The sequence below is a fragment of the Urocampus carinirostris genome, chromosome 2, assembly GCF_059441175.1.
Source record: "Urocampus carinirostris isolate Australia breed hairy pipefish chromosome 2, RoL_Ucar_1.0, whole genome shotgun sequence".
In the NCBI taxonomy this organism is placed as follows: domain Eukaryota; kingdom Metazoa; phylum Chordata; class Actinopteri; order Syngnathiformes; family Syngnathidae; genus Urocampus; species Urocampus carinirostris.
In genome coordinates, this window is record NC_142350.1 from 29,949,745 (window position 1) to 29,970,234 (window position 20,490).

The 20,490-nt window shown below is 36.8% G+C and overlaps 1 protein-coding gene and 1 non-coding gene across 3 annotated transcripts in view; one reads left to right on the plus strand and one right to left on the minus strand.

Moving 5' to 3' along the window:
- Window positions 1–20,490, plus strand: part of cdkal1 (CDK5 regulatory subunit associated protein 1-like 1) — a 381,323-nt gene that overhangs the window by 128,599 nt on the left and 232,234 nt on the right. For both annotated transcript variants that reach the window (XM_088326179.1, XM_088326180.1), the window contains one exon: window positions 998–1,118. In XM_088326179.1, coding sequence (XP_088182305.1) covers window positions 998–1,118 — 121 coding nt within the window. The remainder of the gene's footprint in view (window positions 1–997; window positions 1,119–20,490) is intronic.
- LOC148371631 (U2 spliceosomal RNA) lies at window positions 13,713–13,897 on the minus strand. Its single transcript, XR_015849822.1, has one exon. It is a non-coding gene; the product is annotated as a U2 spliceosomal RNA (small nuclear RNA).

The window sequence follows — 20,490 nt, forward strand, 5'->3', positions numbered from 1 at the left end:
AGCATGGATGAAATTGTAAAACAGGAGCACTGCCAAGTGACTTTGGCCAACGTTTACATGTTAAAACTATCAAGCCTACTTACTACAGTTGAGCCTTTTGACTTAATAATTTAGGTTATGTAAAGGTCCCCAGTTTGGGACCGGGTGGAAACTTGTGTTGGCCTGGAGAGGGATGGACTTCACTAGGCTGTGCTTGCTCAAGACACACCACAAAATATGGTGCTCCTCAGACCCCAGTGGTTCAGGGATTCGAATTTAGGGGTTATTTTTTTCTAAAACTGACAAAGAATAGAATACCAAAATGGCATTTGAAATTAACACATTAATATGAGAACTTTTATTCGGGAGCATCGTATTTTACTTATGTTATGTTTCTCTAACATATTTCTTGACTGTATTTTTTGGGAGAGAATCATGAGATGTTTTTGTACTTCATTGAAAACCTCATACTGTACAATTTACCCTATAGGGAGCCCCAAAACCTCCTACATATAGGGCAACATTGTCTAAGTCAAATGGATGCAAGGGCCAAATAAAAAATTAAGATACAAGCCCAAAGCTGAATGTCAAGAGTAGGACTGATCGAATGTTAAAATGGTTTAAATGATACAGATAGTCTAGTGAACCTAATTACACCTACTAAAAAGCTAACGCGTATATTTTAATTTGATCATATAAATACAACTATACACATTTCTTTAATTAAGTGAATTATGCAATAATTAATCAAGATCATCTCAGGGGCCGAAAAACCCTTCTCGCGGGCCTGATTTGGTTTGCGGGCTTTGACATATGTGATATCAGGGATTTATTGTGCCGAGTAAATGTTTCAGGTGATGAGATTTCTATTACTGTATATTTCCTCAGTGAATGTCCATTTCAATCATTAATTTGGCATGTCGTAATGCAACTTAAACTGGTCAAATTTGACCACGCAAATTTTAACAGTTTGCAGTTTTCAGCTGTGCACATCTTAATTGTCAATTCTTGAATTCAGGTCACTCGGTCCGTCTTTTGGGCCAGAAGAAAGATGGAGGACGGAGACTAGGAGGAGCTAGATTGGATCTGCCCAAGATTCGGAAAAACCCTCTCATTGAAATAATCTCTATTAACACAGGGTAAGTACATTATTATCTACTGAAGCTTTGTTTGTTGACTCGTTGTATGCTGGTGAAATGGTGAAATTAAATTAATATACTCTCTTTGGTACTAATGCACATTTTCTGGGATTATTTCATGTATTTAATTAATCTACAAGCTCATGTTTTCTTATTCTCATTGGAACTCCAAAAAACAGTTCAGGCAAAATGATTTAATCGTGCCTGACCTTCACTAACGATAATCCAGCAGTGTGCATCTTCTGTAATGCGCTCCATCACAAAGCAATGGACTGAACATATTTGATTCACAATGCTTGTTTGCTTTGGTTCTTTTGTTATGCCACTTTAATCTTGTATGTAAGCATCACATATTTTCTTTTGACATACCCGGTGCAGAGTTTTCAATGGTTTACTGGCCCTGGTGACTTTATGGATTAGCTATTTTTTCTTATCCATTATGGCAGACCCTTGCATTCTAGAGTACCCTTACCTGCCCTTGGGTTCTGGACCTAAATTTATTAGTGCCTAAACACAACGGAGATGTTGTTATTAGGAATTTGACATTGATGCAGCACAAGGAAATTCTCCATCCATACCATATTAGTATAGATGTCATACTCTATGTAATGTATAATTTAGAGCTTGGATCAAGTCGAATGTTCCCATTTTTTGTTCTCTTTTGTGTGGCTTTATTTTATTATCGAAGGGGATTTTTGGGACGGCGAACTAATCCTCTTGTTTTTGTTATTTTGCTACTGGAAGGCTTTTAAAAGCTTGTTGGATAACATGACCGGTTGTTGCAAATCCAGGCTCAACATCTGCTTTTGTGTAATTTGGTCAACCATTGGTGTCCTTAATTTGACCAATGTCCGCTGATATAAAATTATATGTGAGAAAGACACTGTCTTCTCTATTAGATCTGCTTTTAGATAATCCATTTTAAATCCTCCTCTGAAGTAATGACATCATTTGTGACATTTGTTAGCGGGGAAAAACAAGAGAGATCTTTGTGCGACACGCAACTGTGGAGCAGGCACAACTTCTGCTGCCTCCAGCCTCAAAGGATAACTTTGGAAAGATGACAAGAAGCATTAAAGGACTTTTTATTTTGGACAAATGTTACTCTGAAGCCTTGTTCCAGCTCAAACATTTATATATATAAACCTTTTGTAGGGCTGCAACAAACATTCAGTTGATCTGTTAATCATTTTCATGATAACTCTTGGAATCGTATTATCAAAAGGTTTTTTATTTGAATTATTGAATTCTTTTCAAATTACAGTGTAAAAAAACTAAACCTTCAAATAAACGATTCTCACTTATTTGCACAATAAAGTACAAGAAAATATTCCTCATTATTTGTCATGGTATAAGCTAATTTTCAGCAACAGGCTGAAACCATTACTTTTATTACGACCCCGAAACAGCTTGTTTGGATAAACAGAAACGATAACACACATTAAAAATAAATTGTGTGACTTACTAAGATACTGTAGGTTCTGATGTAGACAAAATGTGATTTTGAATTTAAAATTTCTATCCCGAACGGTCAGGGGGATATTTCAAACAAAGAGACCCATTTTTTTCAGTGTTCAAAGTGTAAAAAAAATGCCAATCATTGTTGTCAAAAATAATTTTGAAATGTTTCTATTTCATTTTAGATGAAATATACAATGCTTATTTATCCCCAAAAGTGCCAGGTTTTGTTGCGTTTACTTAATGATTCTTTTTTTTTTCTTTCAAAAATAATCACCCCACTTTTGCGCTTATTTTAAATAAAATCACACCCTCTGTGGCTGTTGACTATCTTATGTCCCAATTTTTCTATTGTTTGCAAAGAAAATCTAAAACATGTTAATTAGTTGCATTTCCCTGGTAAGTAACTACGGCATATGCGTTTTATTCTATTGTTTAATATCATACTTCATACTTAATAATTTATTTTACTTAACTCTTACTCTGTCATCTTATTTTGTAAAAAAAATGAAAGTGAATATTATTTTTAGAATATTTGCATATTAATATAATTTTTTTTTAGGGAAAGCAACCCTCTGGGTAAAATCATTTTGATACGTTGACCTACAATAAACACACACATTTTGAGATGTTTTTTTTCTAAATTGTTTAATTTTAAGTTGGGGATGGGCCCAATTTTAAACCTATTGAACTTATTTTGACCTAAGTGTTTTCCGAGTAGTTTCCAGATGGAGTACTTTTACTACCCATCCTCTGGTATTCAGGATTGCAAGGCAATGTTGACTGTTATTGAAATCACCATAATTTCATTATTCTTCACCACAATTTATACCTCCTCTCTTTAACTGAACTCAATCTAGTATGTCATCTGTCTTGCCATACATCTGAGGAATTTTCCTGAGCAGTTCTAGGTCAGTAACCTGAACAGAAGAGGGCTTGGAACACAGCCCTGGGGAAAGGCAGTGCTGAAGGTGATGGAGAAGGGGCCAGTTGTAGATCATATTGCCCTTTAGTCTGTTGGTCAGCTAGTGTTGTTCCCCAGTGTGCGATGATGGTGTTGAGACAGGAGGGATTCAGGAAGTGCAAGGAAGTGGTGCTCTTTCTGATTTCCAGCTGGGTGAGGCTGGCGGAGGGGGGTTTGACGGGGTTTTACATTATATGCTTCCTGAAGCACTTCATGACTTTTGAACCAAGATCTTCTAGCCTGTTGTTCAGACTAGTAACTATGAAGGTATTTTCTACAGGGCTAGTGGAGGTAGTATTTTGACAAGTTGGGACAGACACTTGTTGGGCTGAGGCGCTGAAATGTGTTCTAACACCTTGATCAGATAGTGGAAACACCCTTCAGTACTGTCCTACAATATTGTACATTTTTGTGACATTAATCCTTTCCTGGGTTTTCCTGGCGGCTGCCAAGGATAAGGGTGGTGTTAATCTGACATGGTGGGGGTTGTTTTTTTTTTTTAAAGTGGGGGTTGAACTTATTGTGGGCATGTGGCATGTAAGGGTTTCTTAAATATTGGATTTAGCATGTGTTTTGATAATCCAGGGCCACTTCGCATCTGCGCTGCACAAACTCAGTAAATAAAATAAAGATATAGGCACATTTGAAAATTACAACACTTTTCAAGTATAAAAACAGACATGCTGCCTATTTTAAGTGCATTTTTCAGTTTTTTACTTTCATCTTTTATGTATTTATTAAATTTGCCATATATCTTCCTCAGTGCGATGTTTACGTAAAAATATGATTTTAACATTGTTGATTATCGCGTGCAGCCTATTGGTATATATATATATATATATATATATATATATATATATATATATATATATATATATAGTGTATATATTTATTTATATCAGTGTTCGAAATAACGTCTGGCTGGACGCCTGGGGCGTGCATTTTTTACGTCGGGCCTGCAACTTACACAACGTCTGCTCGGGTGGCCGACAACTTTTTCTCGTAAAAAAAAATCATTAGTTTTTATTTCTTATTGCCTTATTATTTTTTTTTCAAATCAAACCTTTGCTTTATTCCGATTTTGAAATCTTTGTTCGGTTTGGAAATTTCAGAAGTTCGTTTGGCAATTTGCATACTTGACAGCCAATCAGAAGCCTGCATCGAATGCCTTTGTGCTTCCGGACTTTCCCGAACGTTATGAGGTCATGCATTTGCATATAATTTTCCAAAGTAGACTCACAGAGAACGCAAGAAAATTGGATAAGGGGTTAGGAATCAAGCCAAAACCTCAGCCCCAAAAGAAGCTAACAAAATTTATGACGCTACAACACGTAAACGTACATTAAAAGCATCGTGGAAAGAGGAGGTCACGTGGCTTGTAGCAAAACTACGCAAAGCAAACATTGCATGAATGAAGATGAGTAAATACAGGTACATACTGATGGCAGACGGAAAACAGCGATGTCATATATATGCATTGAATGTTATGAATAGATTTATAATAAACTTAATTTTAAAGTGTTCTTCTGTTATATATTCTGATTATCAATCCCTAATACTTTGCAACAGCGTTTTTTTTTGTGATTACCGTATTTTCTGCACTATAAGGCGCACCTAAAAGTCTTAATTTTTTTCAAAACCTGACCATGCGCCTTATAATACAGTGTGCCTTATATATGGATCAATATTAAGTCGCAAAGTCTTGCAACTAATGCAAAAGCAGCCGCCGACTAGATTTTCCCCTGAACGCGAAGTAGTCCGCGGTGTATGCTGGGATTTATATACCGGCGTTTCATTGGCTAACCAATGTGTCAATCATCATTTGAATCGATCACTATTGGCTAAAGTTATTCGGAGGTAAAGGGGGCGGATCCTTTTTATCATTTACAGGCTCGCATAGGCTAAAGGGGCAAAACAAAGCCTGCAATTGGCCGAAAAAGATGAGTCAATCATCAGTTGAATCGATCACTATTGGCTAAAGTTATTCGGAGGTAAAGGGGGCGGATCCTTTTTTATCATTTACAGGCGTTGCATAGGCTAAAGGGACAAAACAAAGCCTGCAATTGCCTGAAAAAGATGAATGTGAATAGCATGTTCGGTAGAACTACGGCATAGAGTAAACAGTATTTTACTATTCTGTACTGTATTTGTAAATATTTTACTCTCCTGGATTTACTACATTCACGGATATAAGAGGACCATGGTTGCACATTATTATTGAACACAACGACTTCGGTGAGCTACTCCGGCTAAATATTTTCCCAGTATCTTGTTTCAGAGTGATATCGATGTTTGTGTGATGGGTCTTTTTTTTAAATTATACTCAATTCCAAGTGTTTATTGTCATATGGGGCGGCAGTAGCTCAGGAGGTAGAGCGCTCGTCTTGGGATCAAGGGATCCCAGTTCGAATCCCGGTTCGTCCGTGTTACATGTCGAAGTGTCCTTGGGTAAGACACTGAACCCTTAATACCCCCAATAAGCAGGTTAGCGCCTTACATGGCTGCAAGGCCGCTATTGGGAAATGTGGAGCACATTGTAAAGCGCTTTGGGAAGTCATTGACTTGAAAAGCGCTATATAAATGCAGATCATTTCATTTCATATGCACAGTAAAGTTGCGAGCGAAAAGAAAATAGAAACTAAGGAATGGTTGGCTTTTCTTGAATCCCAAGACTTTAACCTTCCGAATGATATTTGGAACGATGCATTTGAGTGACATTGTACGGACACCGGATCCGCTCCTGTCTACGACACGTATTTGCTTCTTTGCAAGCTTTCGGAATGTTAAGGGGGTAATAAGTTTGACTGAACTATCTGACTGTTTTGTCCACGTTCCCATTGTAGCGCCTTATAATCCGGTGCGCCTTATGTATGGAAGATATAGGACCAAAAGCTATTTTTTGGGGGTGCGCCCTATAACCCGGTGCGCCCTATAGTGCGGAAAATACGGTAGTCGCCTTATTGCATATCAAGTTGTGAAAAATGGGCAGGTAACTTTCTGGCAGGCAGGCAACTTTTCAGATTATATGTATGTATATATAATATACACACATACACCTATTTTTTCATGATATTCTAACATTTTGATATTCACATTTTGGCCATAATCAGAAAATGTAAACAATAAAAGACTTGCATTATATCAGTTGATTTGAATTGGATCCAGGATATATGACATTTTTGATTTTTAAATACATTACAAAAAATATAGGAGTTTATCACAACATTTTTTTTGAGTCAGTCCTGTATATATAATGTTAGCGGTGCAATGAGCTGACAGATCAGGACGAGGCAATACGTGTTTTACAGAGAAAAAAATAGCTGTAATGTATTTATTACTATTGCAATCGTTTGTGTTTTACTGTAGAGTCTACACTAATTAAACTAGTCGTGTCACCTATACTTTAAGCACACCAAGCCTCAGAACTGCATTAATGTGCTATTTTTTACACTTGTAGGCAATGTTCCCTCTAATTTTCCACGGGTCTGAGCGTTCACACAAAGTCGGTGAGCAGCGCTTGAAACAACAGTGAGCAACCATAATCCCAAGTGTGGCAAGATCATTAATTATCAAACATGTCCAAAACTTGACATCAAGTTACATTTTGCTGAGTTTCCGGCAATGCAAATTATTTTTCTCTTTTGAATGAATTGACTCATGTACTATTGCAAAGGTTGTACGGCCTACAAACGTTGTTTGTTCTTACAATTCTTTCACAAGATATCCATTTCTTTTTATTTCCTGATATATTTTGTCGCATAATGTTAACATTTTTGGGGGCTTATTTAGTCGGTTGTAAGATACAGAACTGTACTTAATCACACTTTTTAGTGGAAGTACATTGTTGGCAACAAGATTCACTTGATATAATTGGAAATTGTTTGAATGCAACACAAACTTCTTCTTTTTTTCCGTGTTTTTTTTCTACCTTTTTTTTAAATTCCTTTAAGAAAAAATCTCATTGTGTTTATTTTTTTCCGAGCTGTTACTTTTTTCCTTTTGTTCTCTATTTACTTTTTTCCCACATTTCTTTCTTTTCTTTTTTCTGGCTTTTTTTCTAAATTTTTCCTTCTTTTTTTCTCTTTTCCCCTACTTTGTCATTTTGGTATTTTTTTCTTTTTTGTTCTATTCCCCCCCTTCCTTTAAATCATTTTGTGCATAATTTTACTTAATATTTGGTCATGTTGGGATTAAAGAAGCAAAAACAACCTGAAGAGCCGTTTAGGACCCGAAAGAGACGGTTCCTTTTAGTGAGCCGAGCCGAAGAAGCCGGTTCTCGACATACTCTACTAACTTTACTCAACTTCGTTCGACTTCAAAATACCGCCCTTAGGACACAACGTCAGGGGAACCCGTGTATTTTTATCTTCATGCACTGTAACTTTCGCTTCTTAATTAGTAATTTTGAGCCCTCATTTTTGTGCGCTAACTAGATTTTCTTGTGCGCCGAAAATGTCCGAGCAGTGCGCAATTGCGCATGCGCGCAGCTTAGGCGGAACACTGGTTGTAGGCAACTTAAGACAAATGTAGTTCCGTGTTTCAATTGATTCTGGACATGGCTTCCATTATGTTGCATAACAATATAATTTCTACTTATTAACCCAAAATAGGATGAGTGTCCCTCACTGTCACCCCTTTTGTTGACTAAATTAGTTTTATACTCACATGGGGGGGGGTTAAAAAATCCATATAGTCTGGCTGACACTCATGCCCTGGGCACTTTATAAAAGAAGCATTAGGAGATTTGTTTCTGGTCCATTAAGCATTTGCTTGAGTCAACTTACGGTATTTTGGGTCCCAAAACAACAACAAAAAACTTCACCTCATAAAATGTTAACATAACATCAAATATAATCTAGTTGACGTTAGTCATTGTGATACATGCAAATATAAGTACATCTAGCTAGTTTAATATTTACAGCAAATGCAAATTTATATGAAGAGAAAGAGTTTATGCCAATAATATCCTTTGCAGTCCTTGGCACTGAATGAGTTCGTAAAATTCATTGAAAAGGAAGGTACAAACAAATTCAATTTGGTGAAACAAAATGAAATGAATTTAATTCCTTAAATGGCTTTTCTGGAATTGTCTTTTTTGGGGGGGAAAATGAGCACATTCTAACAAGGTCATTGGGTATGTACAATATGAACAAAATAGCAAGTAAAAATATAAACATTTAACTGCATAATGAAATAAAGCCTATATTAGTTTGTCAAATTATTAAAGAAAAAACAAACAAAATTTTAAAATTTTATGGCCTACACCCCTCGAGGATGGTAAAAATTGCACTGCAAACACAATAAAATTGAGCATGTGTGTCACCAAAACTTTATCTAAAATACAAAATAATATTTGAAGTGCATTTTATTTTGGTTAAAATGATTGAAAATGCTTAAAGGGAATTATAAACCTATTTTTTTTTTACAAACATTTTGCAGATATTAGAGAAAAATCAGGGTAACGGAAAAATGCGGACATGGAATGTTGCTCCAAACATAAAATCGCCTATTTGTCTCGTTTGCTTGTTGTCATAGCTGCAAATCCATATTCTCCAAATTGTATCATGTTCTCATTGCTGGCATTTCATTTTAAAATAGAGCTAAGCGTTGTTTCTCATGTTGTTCTCATCATAGCTCCTTCCTGCAAACAGTTATGCTCGAGGGCAGAGTTTGTTGCTCAAATAGCCTGTGAGAAGTGGGGGGGAGGAGTAGACTGCACTTGTCTCACTAATGTTCTGTTTTGTGTCCCAGTTTTAGAACACACTTGATGCTATTAGCCAAGCTGGTGCTTTTTGTATGTCTAAGTGTATGAGTCTGGCCCAAGGGGACTCCAAGGGTCCCTTCTTACTCTTCCAGTGTTTATCCGTGTGTGTGAATGTGTATGTGTGTGTTCGGTAGCAACAAAAAGTCTCTTTGTGAGCTTGCTGAATCGGGATGCTTTAGCATCATAAACCAGGAATTTACAGCCACTCAGTCAGAATGGGTCATTAAATTTCGGTGTGTTGTGTGCTGCTGTTTGTTTGTGTGAACCATTGCTTTTGGACTCCAGGCCTTGAAAAAAAAGCGATTTGTTCCACAGTTACAGCTCATTTCATTTCATTATGTGCCCTTTCCCTTCTCTCTATTTAGTTATGTTCTTGGTGGTTATGATCTCTCACATTGCCGTTTTAATGCTAGTGTCTTTTTTCATCTTCTTCAAACCAATAGCACAGGTAAGACTAGCTGTTAAGATTTTTTTTTTTCTCATTTAGTTGCTCAGCAGCCAATATCTTTTGTTTTAGAATATCTCTTTGAGTGATAACATTTGAAAGCTTAATTCATGAGTCTAAATTTATACATATTTTTAAGGAAGTAAAACACTTTTTTTTTTCCTATGAAGGCTTTGGAGATAGGGTTATACATATTTGATTAGCTGTTATATTATTTTTTCAATCATTGCATCAAACACACTAAAATGTGTTCAATTCAATCATATTGTTCTAAAACCGAACAGAAAACTGACATTTTAGGGATCAGCTTTAGCCACAAAAACTGCAAATCTTTTTTTTATTATTGTTAGATTAACCCCAAGGGTCATGAGATCGAACCTCATGTGTGGAGTTTGCATGTTCTCCCCGTGCTTGCGCGGGTTTCCTCCGGCCACTCCGGTTTCCTCCCACATTCCAAAAACATGCATGTCATGTTAATTGGCCGGTCCGAATTGTCCCTAGGTGTGAATGAGCGAGTGAGTTGTCCGTCTCTGTGTGCCCTGTAACTGGCTGGCAACCAGTTCAGGGTGTCCCCTGTTCACTGCCTGAAGATAGCTGGGATGGTCTCCAGCACCCCTGCTACCCTACTGAGGATAAGCGGTGCAGATAATGGATGGATAGATTAACCACAGGGAAAGCGAACGGATATCTTAAAAATCTTGTAACTCCATAACTATGTAACTCCAAATGAGACGTTCAAAACATTACATTTGTTTAATCATTGACTTTGCTATTTCACATCACAGTTTATATTTAATACTAATTCTTCAAGCCCCTGACATGTTAACTGACCAATATTGAGTGGTTCCAAATACTAGTAATATTCCATAGTTTACTTTGCCAGTTTATAGAAAATTACAAAGTATGCATTTTCTATGAAGGTTACAGAACAAGCAAACGATTATCGTTTTTGTAGTGACAATGTTGATTGTTCCTTGGTTATTTATGGTGCATTTTTTCCATCTTCTGTGTATGATTACCAGCATGTTTAATGTGTGTTTGTTTCTCTCTAAGAACCATTTTCAACTTAAAAATGCTGCTCCTAAATGTTACTCCAAAACATTTTAAACATCTACAAATTCGGTCCATTCTGGAAATGATGTTCAATGTTTGGCAGATCTGAACATTACATATGCAATTCAGTAGTTTGTGGTGTGTAGGTGAAAAGTCGCTGATATGCTTTATTTTCACTCAACTGATAGTAGATCAATCAATAAGTCGTCAATTTTAAGAATTAAAAATACTCCATATGTACATTGTAGTACTCATTTTTATATAATGGAAATTCATCTATAGCATAACCCATAAGTTGACAAGAATGAACCTCTTTTGACAACTTCCCAAATAATTCTATTAATTACAAGGCCAAAATATACACTGGCATCTGTTAGCAGTTAAGACAAAACAAATGGATTTGCCGTGAAAGTGTTTATGTGCAACACTGAGTGGAATAACTGTGTTTATTTGTGTTAAGTCCCACAAGTGTGTTTCCAGTGATTTCCTTTTGTCTGCCACGACTTCTCCGACCACTCTTTGGGTCGACAAAGTACAATAATAATCTTATCAACCTCGCTGCTGACCTTAACATAGTATTGTGTTGACATTGTAACCAAGGTGTAATGTTAACAGTTTGAAAGGAAGGTACATTTAGGGTCACAACACGGACGTGCTGAGGAAAAACAATGAACCGTTAGCTTCGGATGCTCATGGTTGGAACTCCTCACTAAAACCGCAGCCACAACACTTATGTTCTGTTTGGCCGAGCTAAAATTACCTTAGAAAAAGAGATGGTTGAAACAATTGCACTTTGACCTGATGTGCAGCAAAAGCATTTCTTGCCCTTGACATGACTCTGTAATATAATAAAGTGAAGTTCAGCATTTCTGATATATTTTATTCTTCTTAGAGCAATCATAATAACAAGTTACACAATATTAAAGAGGTTGAAAGCGGACAGACTTTTTCTTCCTCCACGCGTCCGAATCAACATCGGGTCACAAGACGGGATGAGTAAGAACAAGTGCTGGAGGTAGCAGTTTGAGGTTATGATTCCAATAACACAGATAAATAAAACGGAATGTTCTGGGCTTTGAATACATAACAAGGCTGAGGTGATTTCACAAGTATGCTTTCAAAATGGTACAATCATTCATATACCAAAGGGGCGGAGCAAAGAAGTTAGTGTAAAATTCACAAGTCTTTTGTCCAGACTGAAACATGCTGGTTGTTTGATAAGATTCGAGGCCTCCCAACAGAAAATTAGAACACCATATAGAATAATGTAGAAATGTTTTAACGACTACGAAAAAATGATCGTGTCGACAAATGAACAAGACAAGGAGTAAATAGGTACATTCAAATCTATGGATAATCATAGGTTGCATTAATTAGATCTAAATTATTAACTTGAATTATAACGTTTTGCGTTTGTATCTTTGCGGGTGACCAAATTACACCCCAAAATGCCTTTCTCTTCATTCAGTTCAGAATCGTGTGTGCTTTGTGAAGACTTGACGAGTCAGCGATACAATACTGTATTTTAGTAGTTCTCAACCTTTTCTCTACCATAGACCTGTTTAATTTCTGACAGTATTTTCGCCCAATAATAACATCAGAAACTTAAAAAAACTTAAAAAACTAAAAATAGTGAATATTTTGTGATAAAACCAATTTAATATTATTATTGTGGTTTGGCCAAATAATAACAACAACAATATGGTATCGTGACAAAAAAAATAGTGTGACGACATAAAACCCATTTATTTATGGTAACTTGAAAACATATTCTACATTTTGTTCTTTTTCATTTTCATTTTACTAAATTTGTTAAAAAAAAATCCTGCCTTATTGTAGCTGTACATCATTTTTATAAAACGTATTGCCTTATTATCACTAAGGCAGTACGTTGTTTTTATTCCAGGCGGCATTTTTTTGGAGCTGCACAGTCTAATCCAGTGAACCTTATAGTGCAGAAAATACGGTAGATTGTGTCACACACCTCCCCCCTCCCTTGGCAGTGCACCGCAGCGGTCTTCCTGATGTTTATCAAACCAATGTATGGGTAGTTTTCAGCTCCACTGGTCTGAACATATTATTCCATTTCCCTCTTTCCCACTGTTTAACACACAAACACACAAATGCATGTTAGACACACACACAAACGTATGAGCTTGGGCACACAAAACCACTCTACTCCCGCTCAATCACCAGGAGACCAGGAGGCCCGGCGCTCCCTGCTGTAAATCCAGAAGATTGATGTGTCTCCTTGGACAAAATGAGATTGTGCGTCATTACAAGACATTACGCGACAGAACCCTCCCGGGTAACCGAATTAACGCCAGCGTGTCGGAGGGGAAGCGAACTTCACATGAGCACGTTCGCACGACACATCTCCGAATATTTGAATACTCTAGTTTCCGCCCTACAAGTGTTGACGTTTCCCCAGTGAGCTGAAAGTTTTGAAGGTGTTAATTTGACATCAGCACTTCCAATTTTCTATGGAGGACTGAACTTGCCATATGTAGTAATAAAAGCAGAAATAAACTACAATGGTTGTGCACCATCAGAGCATCACCTGCGTTGAGACGCAAAACCAATTTTGGGTGCCATTTCCCTTTTTGGCAGGGTACATTGCACATTTAAATGGAAAACACAAAGAGTAAGAATGAGTCCAGATGGAGACAAAAATTGGGGTACAAATAGCCCAAACATGTATTGGTCGACATATATTTTGTTAGGAAAATATTAATTTCAAGAAGCAAAGAATACCAGGAGAAAACAAAGGGGTTTTTTTAAGGGTTATTGTTCTATCTTCGTTATTCATTATCCATTATCCGTTATCGGTCAGTTCATAATACGCTACAAAGCCTAGGAGCCGGGACACTTACTCTCAGCCAAAAGGCCAAGCTAAGGTCCTAGCCCTAAAGCAAATGCACCGTTCCCGGAGGTACTGCAATACCGGGCCGATGCGTGGAGTGGACAGAGCAAGCTCTTATTCCATCTCCGAAATGCAAAAATCAAAGATCATGAAGGCTAAGCTAAGGTCCTAGCATTAAGTATAAAGTACTCAGTTCAACAACTACTCTCGGCCAAAAGGCCAAGCTAAGGATCTAGCATCAAAGCCTTGCTGCAGAGTCAACAATACGAAAGTTTCTAATAAGCTTTTGTTGTTGCATTTTTTTTTTTTATACATCTAGGGCAACCTAACTGACTGCTGGTGAAAGATTAATATATATATATATATATATATATATATATATATATATATATATATATATATATATATATATATATATATATATATAGGTATACTTCCCAAACATTAATTTTATCACTGCAAATATATTCCATTCAAATAAACTATAATAACAATAGATAAACCTAAACATATGATATAAATGCAATTTGTTTAATTTATAAATTGTCATTTATTTTGACATGTATTTTATTTTGTCCTGTATTGTGTCATTTATTTTGTTGTGTATATTGTCACAACAAAATGTTATTCAAATGAGGAGTCAGCCCAGTTGACAGAGCTTACCACTTATTGGTTAATCACTGATGAACGGATTGGCTCTGGGTGAAAAGATCAGCCAGTTTGACCTGCCCCCTCATTTGAATAACATTTTGTTACTACAAAATACACGAAAAAAAATGCATGAGAATGAGTAGATGACAAAATGCATTTGACAATACATGAGAAAATACATGACGAATATGCGACTAAACACACATGACAATATACACGACAAAATAAATGACAAAATAAATAACAAAATAAGTAAATGACACAATGCATAAATATATAAATACATTGTTTGTACTGCCCAAAAAGCTGACTTGGCAATTTTGGTTTGCCACCCATAAATAGTTTAATGTATCGTGGGTAAAGCTCAAATGTCGCACAGCCATCCTAGTTTATTTATGTGTTCATTTCTTTATATGGCATATAATTGTAGGTATTTATATGTTTTTCTATTGGATTGGTCCTCCTCACTTTTTAAGTGACAGATTTGTCAGTGCTCGATCTCTCTCTACCAACCATGAGTCTTGATTTTTTTTTTCTCATCCTTAATAGTGAGTCGACAGGAGCGGTGAGGCTTGGATAATTGTGTTTTCAGTAAGCTGATTGTTGTTGATGGTTGACTGTCTGAGCATTTTTAGGGGGTAGAAAAACACAGCTTTTCACAAGTCATCCAGCAAAGTCAAATAAAGCATGACTGCTTTTTCCATTCTTAAAATGAGGATTTTGATCTTTTTGGAAGATGCATTGGTCTGTATCTGCATGCGTTACCTTTTTTGTTTCAGCTCACCTCACATGATACCAAGAAACATGGTATGAACCTCGAATTTTGAACACAATGGGTTGTTTGCTTGGAATTTGCAATGTTGTTGGCTTGGAAATGGGCAATTCAGTGCATTTTGTTTTCAAATTTTGCTCATACTAATTGTAAAAGATCCACATTCTCTTGTGATTTCCCTTTCCCACAACACACATGAAGCATTTGTTATATAATATCCTGCAGCCATTACTTAACTGTCAAGGACATTAATAAGAAATGCATGTACTTTAAAATCTGAATTATGTGTCAGGAGTAACTAGTCCAACATTTTTATACTGTATTTGTTCATAAAACTTACTTTGCAATGATCCTTGAACTCTTTCAATATTGTTGACCGGTATTCACATCCATGAGAGCGCCAACAAGAAGTGCAATTAACTAAAATTCCTCTCAACTATTAATTAACAATGTGCAATGAAATGTCTTGGGCAGTTCTGGTTTTGCCATAAGCTGGTAGAGGGAATTAAACACACTTGAAGTTGTAGGGTAAATGGGCCATCAAGAGACAAAGTTTGGATACTTTAGCTCAGGGATGTCAAACTCATTAAGGCTCTGGGGCCAGATCCATAATTTGGTCTCAGGCTGGCCGGATCAATAGAAGAATGTCACTTCCACATTTTAATCTTTGTTATTAAATTTTACTCTTTATCATATAGCGTACATTAGTAACTTATCCTACATATTATAATCTTTTCTAGACAAGTCAAGTCAAATTTATTTATATAGCCCTTAATCACAAAAATGTCTCAAAGGACTGCACAGGATTACAGTTACAAAATTACACAATTACCTGATCTTAAACCAGCACTATCTATCTTATCTACCTTGGTCATATCCCTCAAGAGGGGTGACCGACAGCAAGACACACACATACAATAACAAAGAAAATAAAAGGGAAATAAATAGCAAAAAAAAAAACACAAAATTTTTTGGACCATGGCCAACCCAATTGCCCAAACACCCAAACAAGTTAGGCACCTCGGCACCCAAGTTGGTCATGCTTTCGTCCCTCCAGATGAAATGGGACACCAGAAAGCGGCCATGTCACTCAGGTCAGGGTGACACATCACACTCTTTTGTTCAACAGCAGGGCCCGACAGCTTTTACTGGTTTACCCCTGCCGCATCATACGGGTGCCGAGCCCATCCTTAAGAACGCGTCCACAATCCCACTATCCTTTAACAACACCTCTCCACTCCTTTCTATCACCAACAAGAGCTCTAGCTTCCATTATATTTAGACCTCTTTCCTGCAGTGCACTCATAACACCATCCATCCACGTCAATCGGGGCCTTCCTCTTGGTCTCCTTCCTTTGACTTCTGCTCTGTAGATCCTCTTCAACATTCGCTCCTCATCCATCCTCTCCATGTGTCCAATACAACCAAGTACTCTCTTATCAACACGCTTGCTCAGTTCCACGACTACTCCATTTCTGTCTCTCACAATTTAATTTTTCAGTCTATCCAATCTTGTCACTGATGTTTCTAAACACAAAACAATTATTTACACTGGGGAAAAATATTTTCATGTTTAAATGTGTTATACTTCTTGGTTGGATCCCTGAACCTTTAAGGTCAGTTGGGCACCTACTTCTAGTCGCCTGATATATAGTCCTTTTTTTAATGTGGCCTATGAATACTTTTGCGTCCTGTTAACAGTAAATTTCAAGACAATGTTAAAAAAAAATCACACTCGCATTCAAAGCATTTTAAATAAATTGTTTTAAACAGTGCTAGCCTGTGGAGTAGTGTATCTTAGTTGATCTTGATATTTCCACTATGTATTTTTTTTTCCTTTTAACAATGACCTGACTTATTTCATAAAAAACCCTTATCGAGGTCTGCCCACAGTCAAAACAAGAAGTTTTGAAAACACTCCGAGGTCCCCTGTTGACACGAGCCTGTGACCCCTCACACATGCACTGTGCATGTGCACGCCCAACACAACAAAGGGCGACTTCTGCCACATTTAAACATCTCCAAGATCTTCTCGTGACCTTTTGTTAAATTCACATTCCGTTCCCCCCCTCGTAGCGTGACAAAATCCACTCGCAAAGACCCGATTGAACAAATTGTGAGCTACGCTCTTATTTGTCGGACAAAACTCAGAAAAGCAGTCGGATCTTTGTGCTTGCATGCGTGTACACAGAAGCCAACACAAATTTTAATATGGGAACTGCGGGCAAACCTTGTGCGTGTTTATTTCTTATCATTTCTACTTTGAGTAGAGATAATTATTGACAAAAGTGAAAAGAACTCAGCAGGGACGCATTATTTTTTTTTTTTATAACATAAGCCCACATGTGTCAAACTCATGGCCTAGATTTTCATGTCGGATATCATTTGATGTGGCCTGCAAAACAAGGCTAAGAGAAGCACAAGACAAAAATGACCACCTTGCATCAAAAAAAGACCTTCTGTTTTGAATATGTCCACTGGATGGTGCCAAAGCCGAGCGCCACTATATCTGGATTTGATGAATACCATTTATCAACCAGAGGAAACTCCCAACTCAATGTTGACTAAAAATATTCGTTGACACGCTGTTTAAGGCACAGTGATTGCATGTCTCTGTTAACTGCAGCATTGGAAATTATCAAGGTTTGCAGAAGTTTAAAGAATCTCTAGCCCCTTTCTATATTAGATATTAAATCTACAAGATCCCATACTCGGGTAAACATTTTTATAAAAAAAATACTTTTAATTATTAATTCAATTATTTAAATTACATAAAAGTTAGTCACTTGATGTTAAACATTTACTTTAAATATTTTTAAAGCATTCGAACACATGAAAAAATGTTTTGTGTTGTTTTTCCTTCTACAGAAATCATATTAAAAAAAATCATGTTTCTCTCCCCCATCATTTTCATTTCAAAAGGTTTTTGACAAAGCTACTTGGAGCCACTTAAGTAGCGCTAAAAAGCCGCATGCGGCTCTACAGCAGTGGTCGGTAACCTATGGCTCTTTTCATGAGTACATACGGCTTCCAAATAAAATTAGACTAATCCTAATCTCTTCTATAGCATTCGAATTCTCATAAGCTCAGTGTTGTGTCTAGTGCTCATACAGCCGATATAACGCTAACAGTATAAATTATTCGGTTCAGTATATTGTGTAAACAAAACACTCCCCACTACAGTTTACAGACAAGGTTTCACACTTACAGCTCCAATTTGGATGTACATAACGAAGGCATTTTTTACATGGAAGCTCATTAAACAGGTCCACTTAGGTTCACTGTTGAGACAATTTGTGAGAAAGCCCACGGAAAAACTGCAAACACCTAGAAACGCCAGCCTAGCACACAGAATAATTTGATTGAGTGAGCTGTAGGTGTGGGCAGAGGTATGCACACAGTTCACTTCTTTCTGCCCAGCGCCGTCTGCACTGTAGGTAAATACGTCAGTATCCCTGTTTGTAGTATTTTGTGACATTTTCACACAAAAAACTCAGCTTGCACCTTGTATTAAGACCAATTATTTAGGGACAAAATGAAGGTCAAAATGAGCCTCAACAATCTTAAGTAATTCGGAGAGGGAGACGAGTTTAAAGTGGGACACAGACTCTGGCATTATTCTTATTTCTCACATATTATCAAAGCATCTTACCTCACACAGTGAAATAAAATGTGCTGAAAATTTTGATTTTGTCCGGAGAGCAGATGGCGGTTTCGCTGAAATTTTCTAAAATATATGGTATGGCTCTCTTTAAAAAAATAAAAAAAATAAAAATATTTTGCTATTATGGCTCTTAGAGTCGAAACAGTTCATGCCCCCTGCTCTAGACCCACAGGTTGCTGATCCCCGTACTACACAATACTGCAACATCTAGTAGTCAAATATTACACACTGTCCCTTTAAAATTTAATTTTGACTTTGATGATTGGCCTGCTTTGTGGCCTCAAGGTTGGGCACCCGCCCTGAGACTTGGAGGTCGCAGGTTTTCGCCCTGGCTGGGTTACACCTAAGACTTGGGGAAGTTGAATACCTAATGATTGATGAAAATACACACATAAGAACCCTCAACTTTGACTTGGCAATTAATAACCATGCAATTTTTTGGCTTTTATAATAGCACTTTAAAGTTTTTTTTCCCGATTTTGCCCGTGCAGCCGAAACTTTATTTTGATAATTGCGCTTCTCAAGTCTGTCTGGCACAAAATCTCTTCAACGCAGTAAGACAAACGCACACACGGTCCAATTTGTTTATGCGTGCACCATTTTTCTAATTAATGGGCTTACTCTACGTGCTTAACATTGAAAAACCTTTTCTTGCTTAACTGTCTCTGAGTCTGTGTCTTTTAGACGCACGAGGGAGCCCCCCTATAAATAAACTACTTGTTTATGTGCATGCAAGATTGTGCGTGTGTGTGGACTTGTCACGGGAGGGCTTACAAATGTATAGAAAAACCACAGGGCTTTCTTTTTTCAAGACTGCAACACAATAGTGCTTTTAACACACACACTGACGTGCACAAACCAGCTCCAGACTCACTGGGGAGGAAGCCCCTTCTCATTGTAACACATTCAGGAACTACACACTTGTCAAGTGCTCCAGCTACCTCTGTGGTTTAATTAGCTTGCAGGAAACATAGGGGAAATAGTGACAAAGGAGGACATAGCATAGATAAGGGTATATTTTTGTTAAGTAAATGGTTTTAAAATTATGAAGATGTTGACAGTGATTTGTTTTTAAAAGCAATCTAAGATTCAATATTCATTGAAGAGGGATAAAACAAGACAAAATATGACGAAATGAATAAAGTCCTTTATACAAAAGTGACCAACAAACATGACCAAATTATAGCCGGAATATCTTTGCAAAAAGTATGAAAATATTAGTCGTGTTTCTTCCATTTGTTTATTAAGTGTAATTCATAAATAAAAAGCCCCTATTTTTTACCCTGTTCAAGGGTCTGATGTGTGGTTTTAAAAGTTAGAAAATGAACAATAGGAAAATTAAAATAATCATGCCTCCTAATAAAATATTTCTGTACCGTTGGCTTTCAATTTGGCCCATTTCATTGTTTTTGTAATTTATTTTAGGAATTTAAGAGATTTTTTAAAAAATTGCTTTAATTATATAATAAATGATAACAACAGTAAAAACATTGATTTGCTATATGCCATTGAGAATGGTTTAATCATTTTAAAGGTTCGAGAGCGGTCTCCATTTAGGCCCCGGTGCTGTGGATTTATCTTTTTTTATCGATGCTGGAAAACTTTGAAAATTAGCTTAAGAAGTCTTTAAAAAGTGGTTACCGTATTTTCCGGACTACAGGGCGCACCTTAAAACCCTAAATTGGCCACAAATTGGAAAGGGCGCCTTATGATTCAGTGTGCCTTATTTACAGGAAAA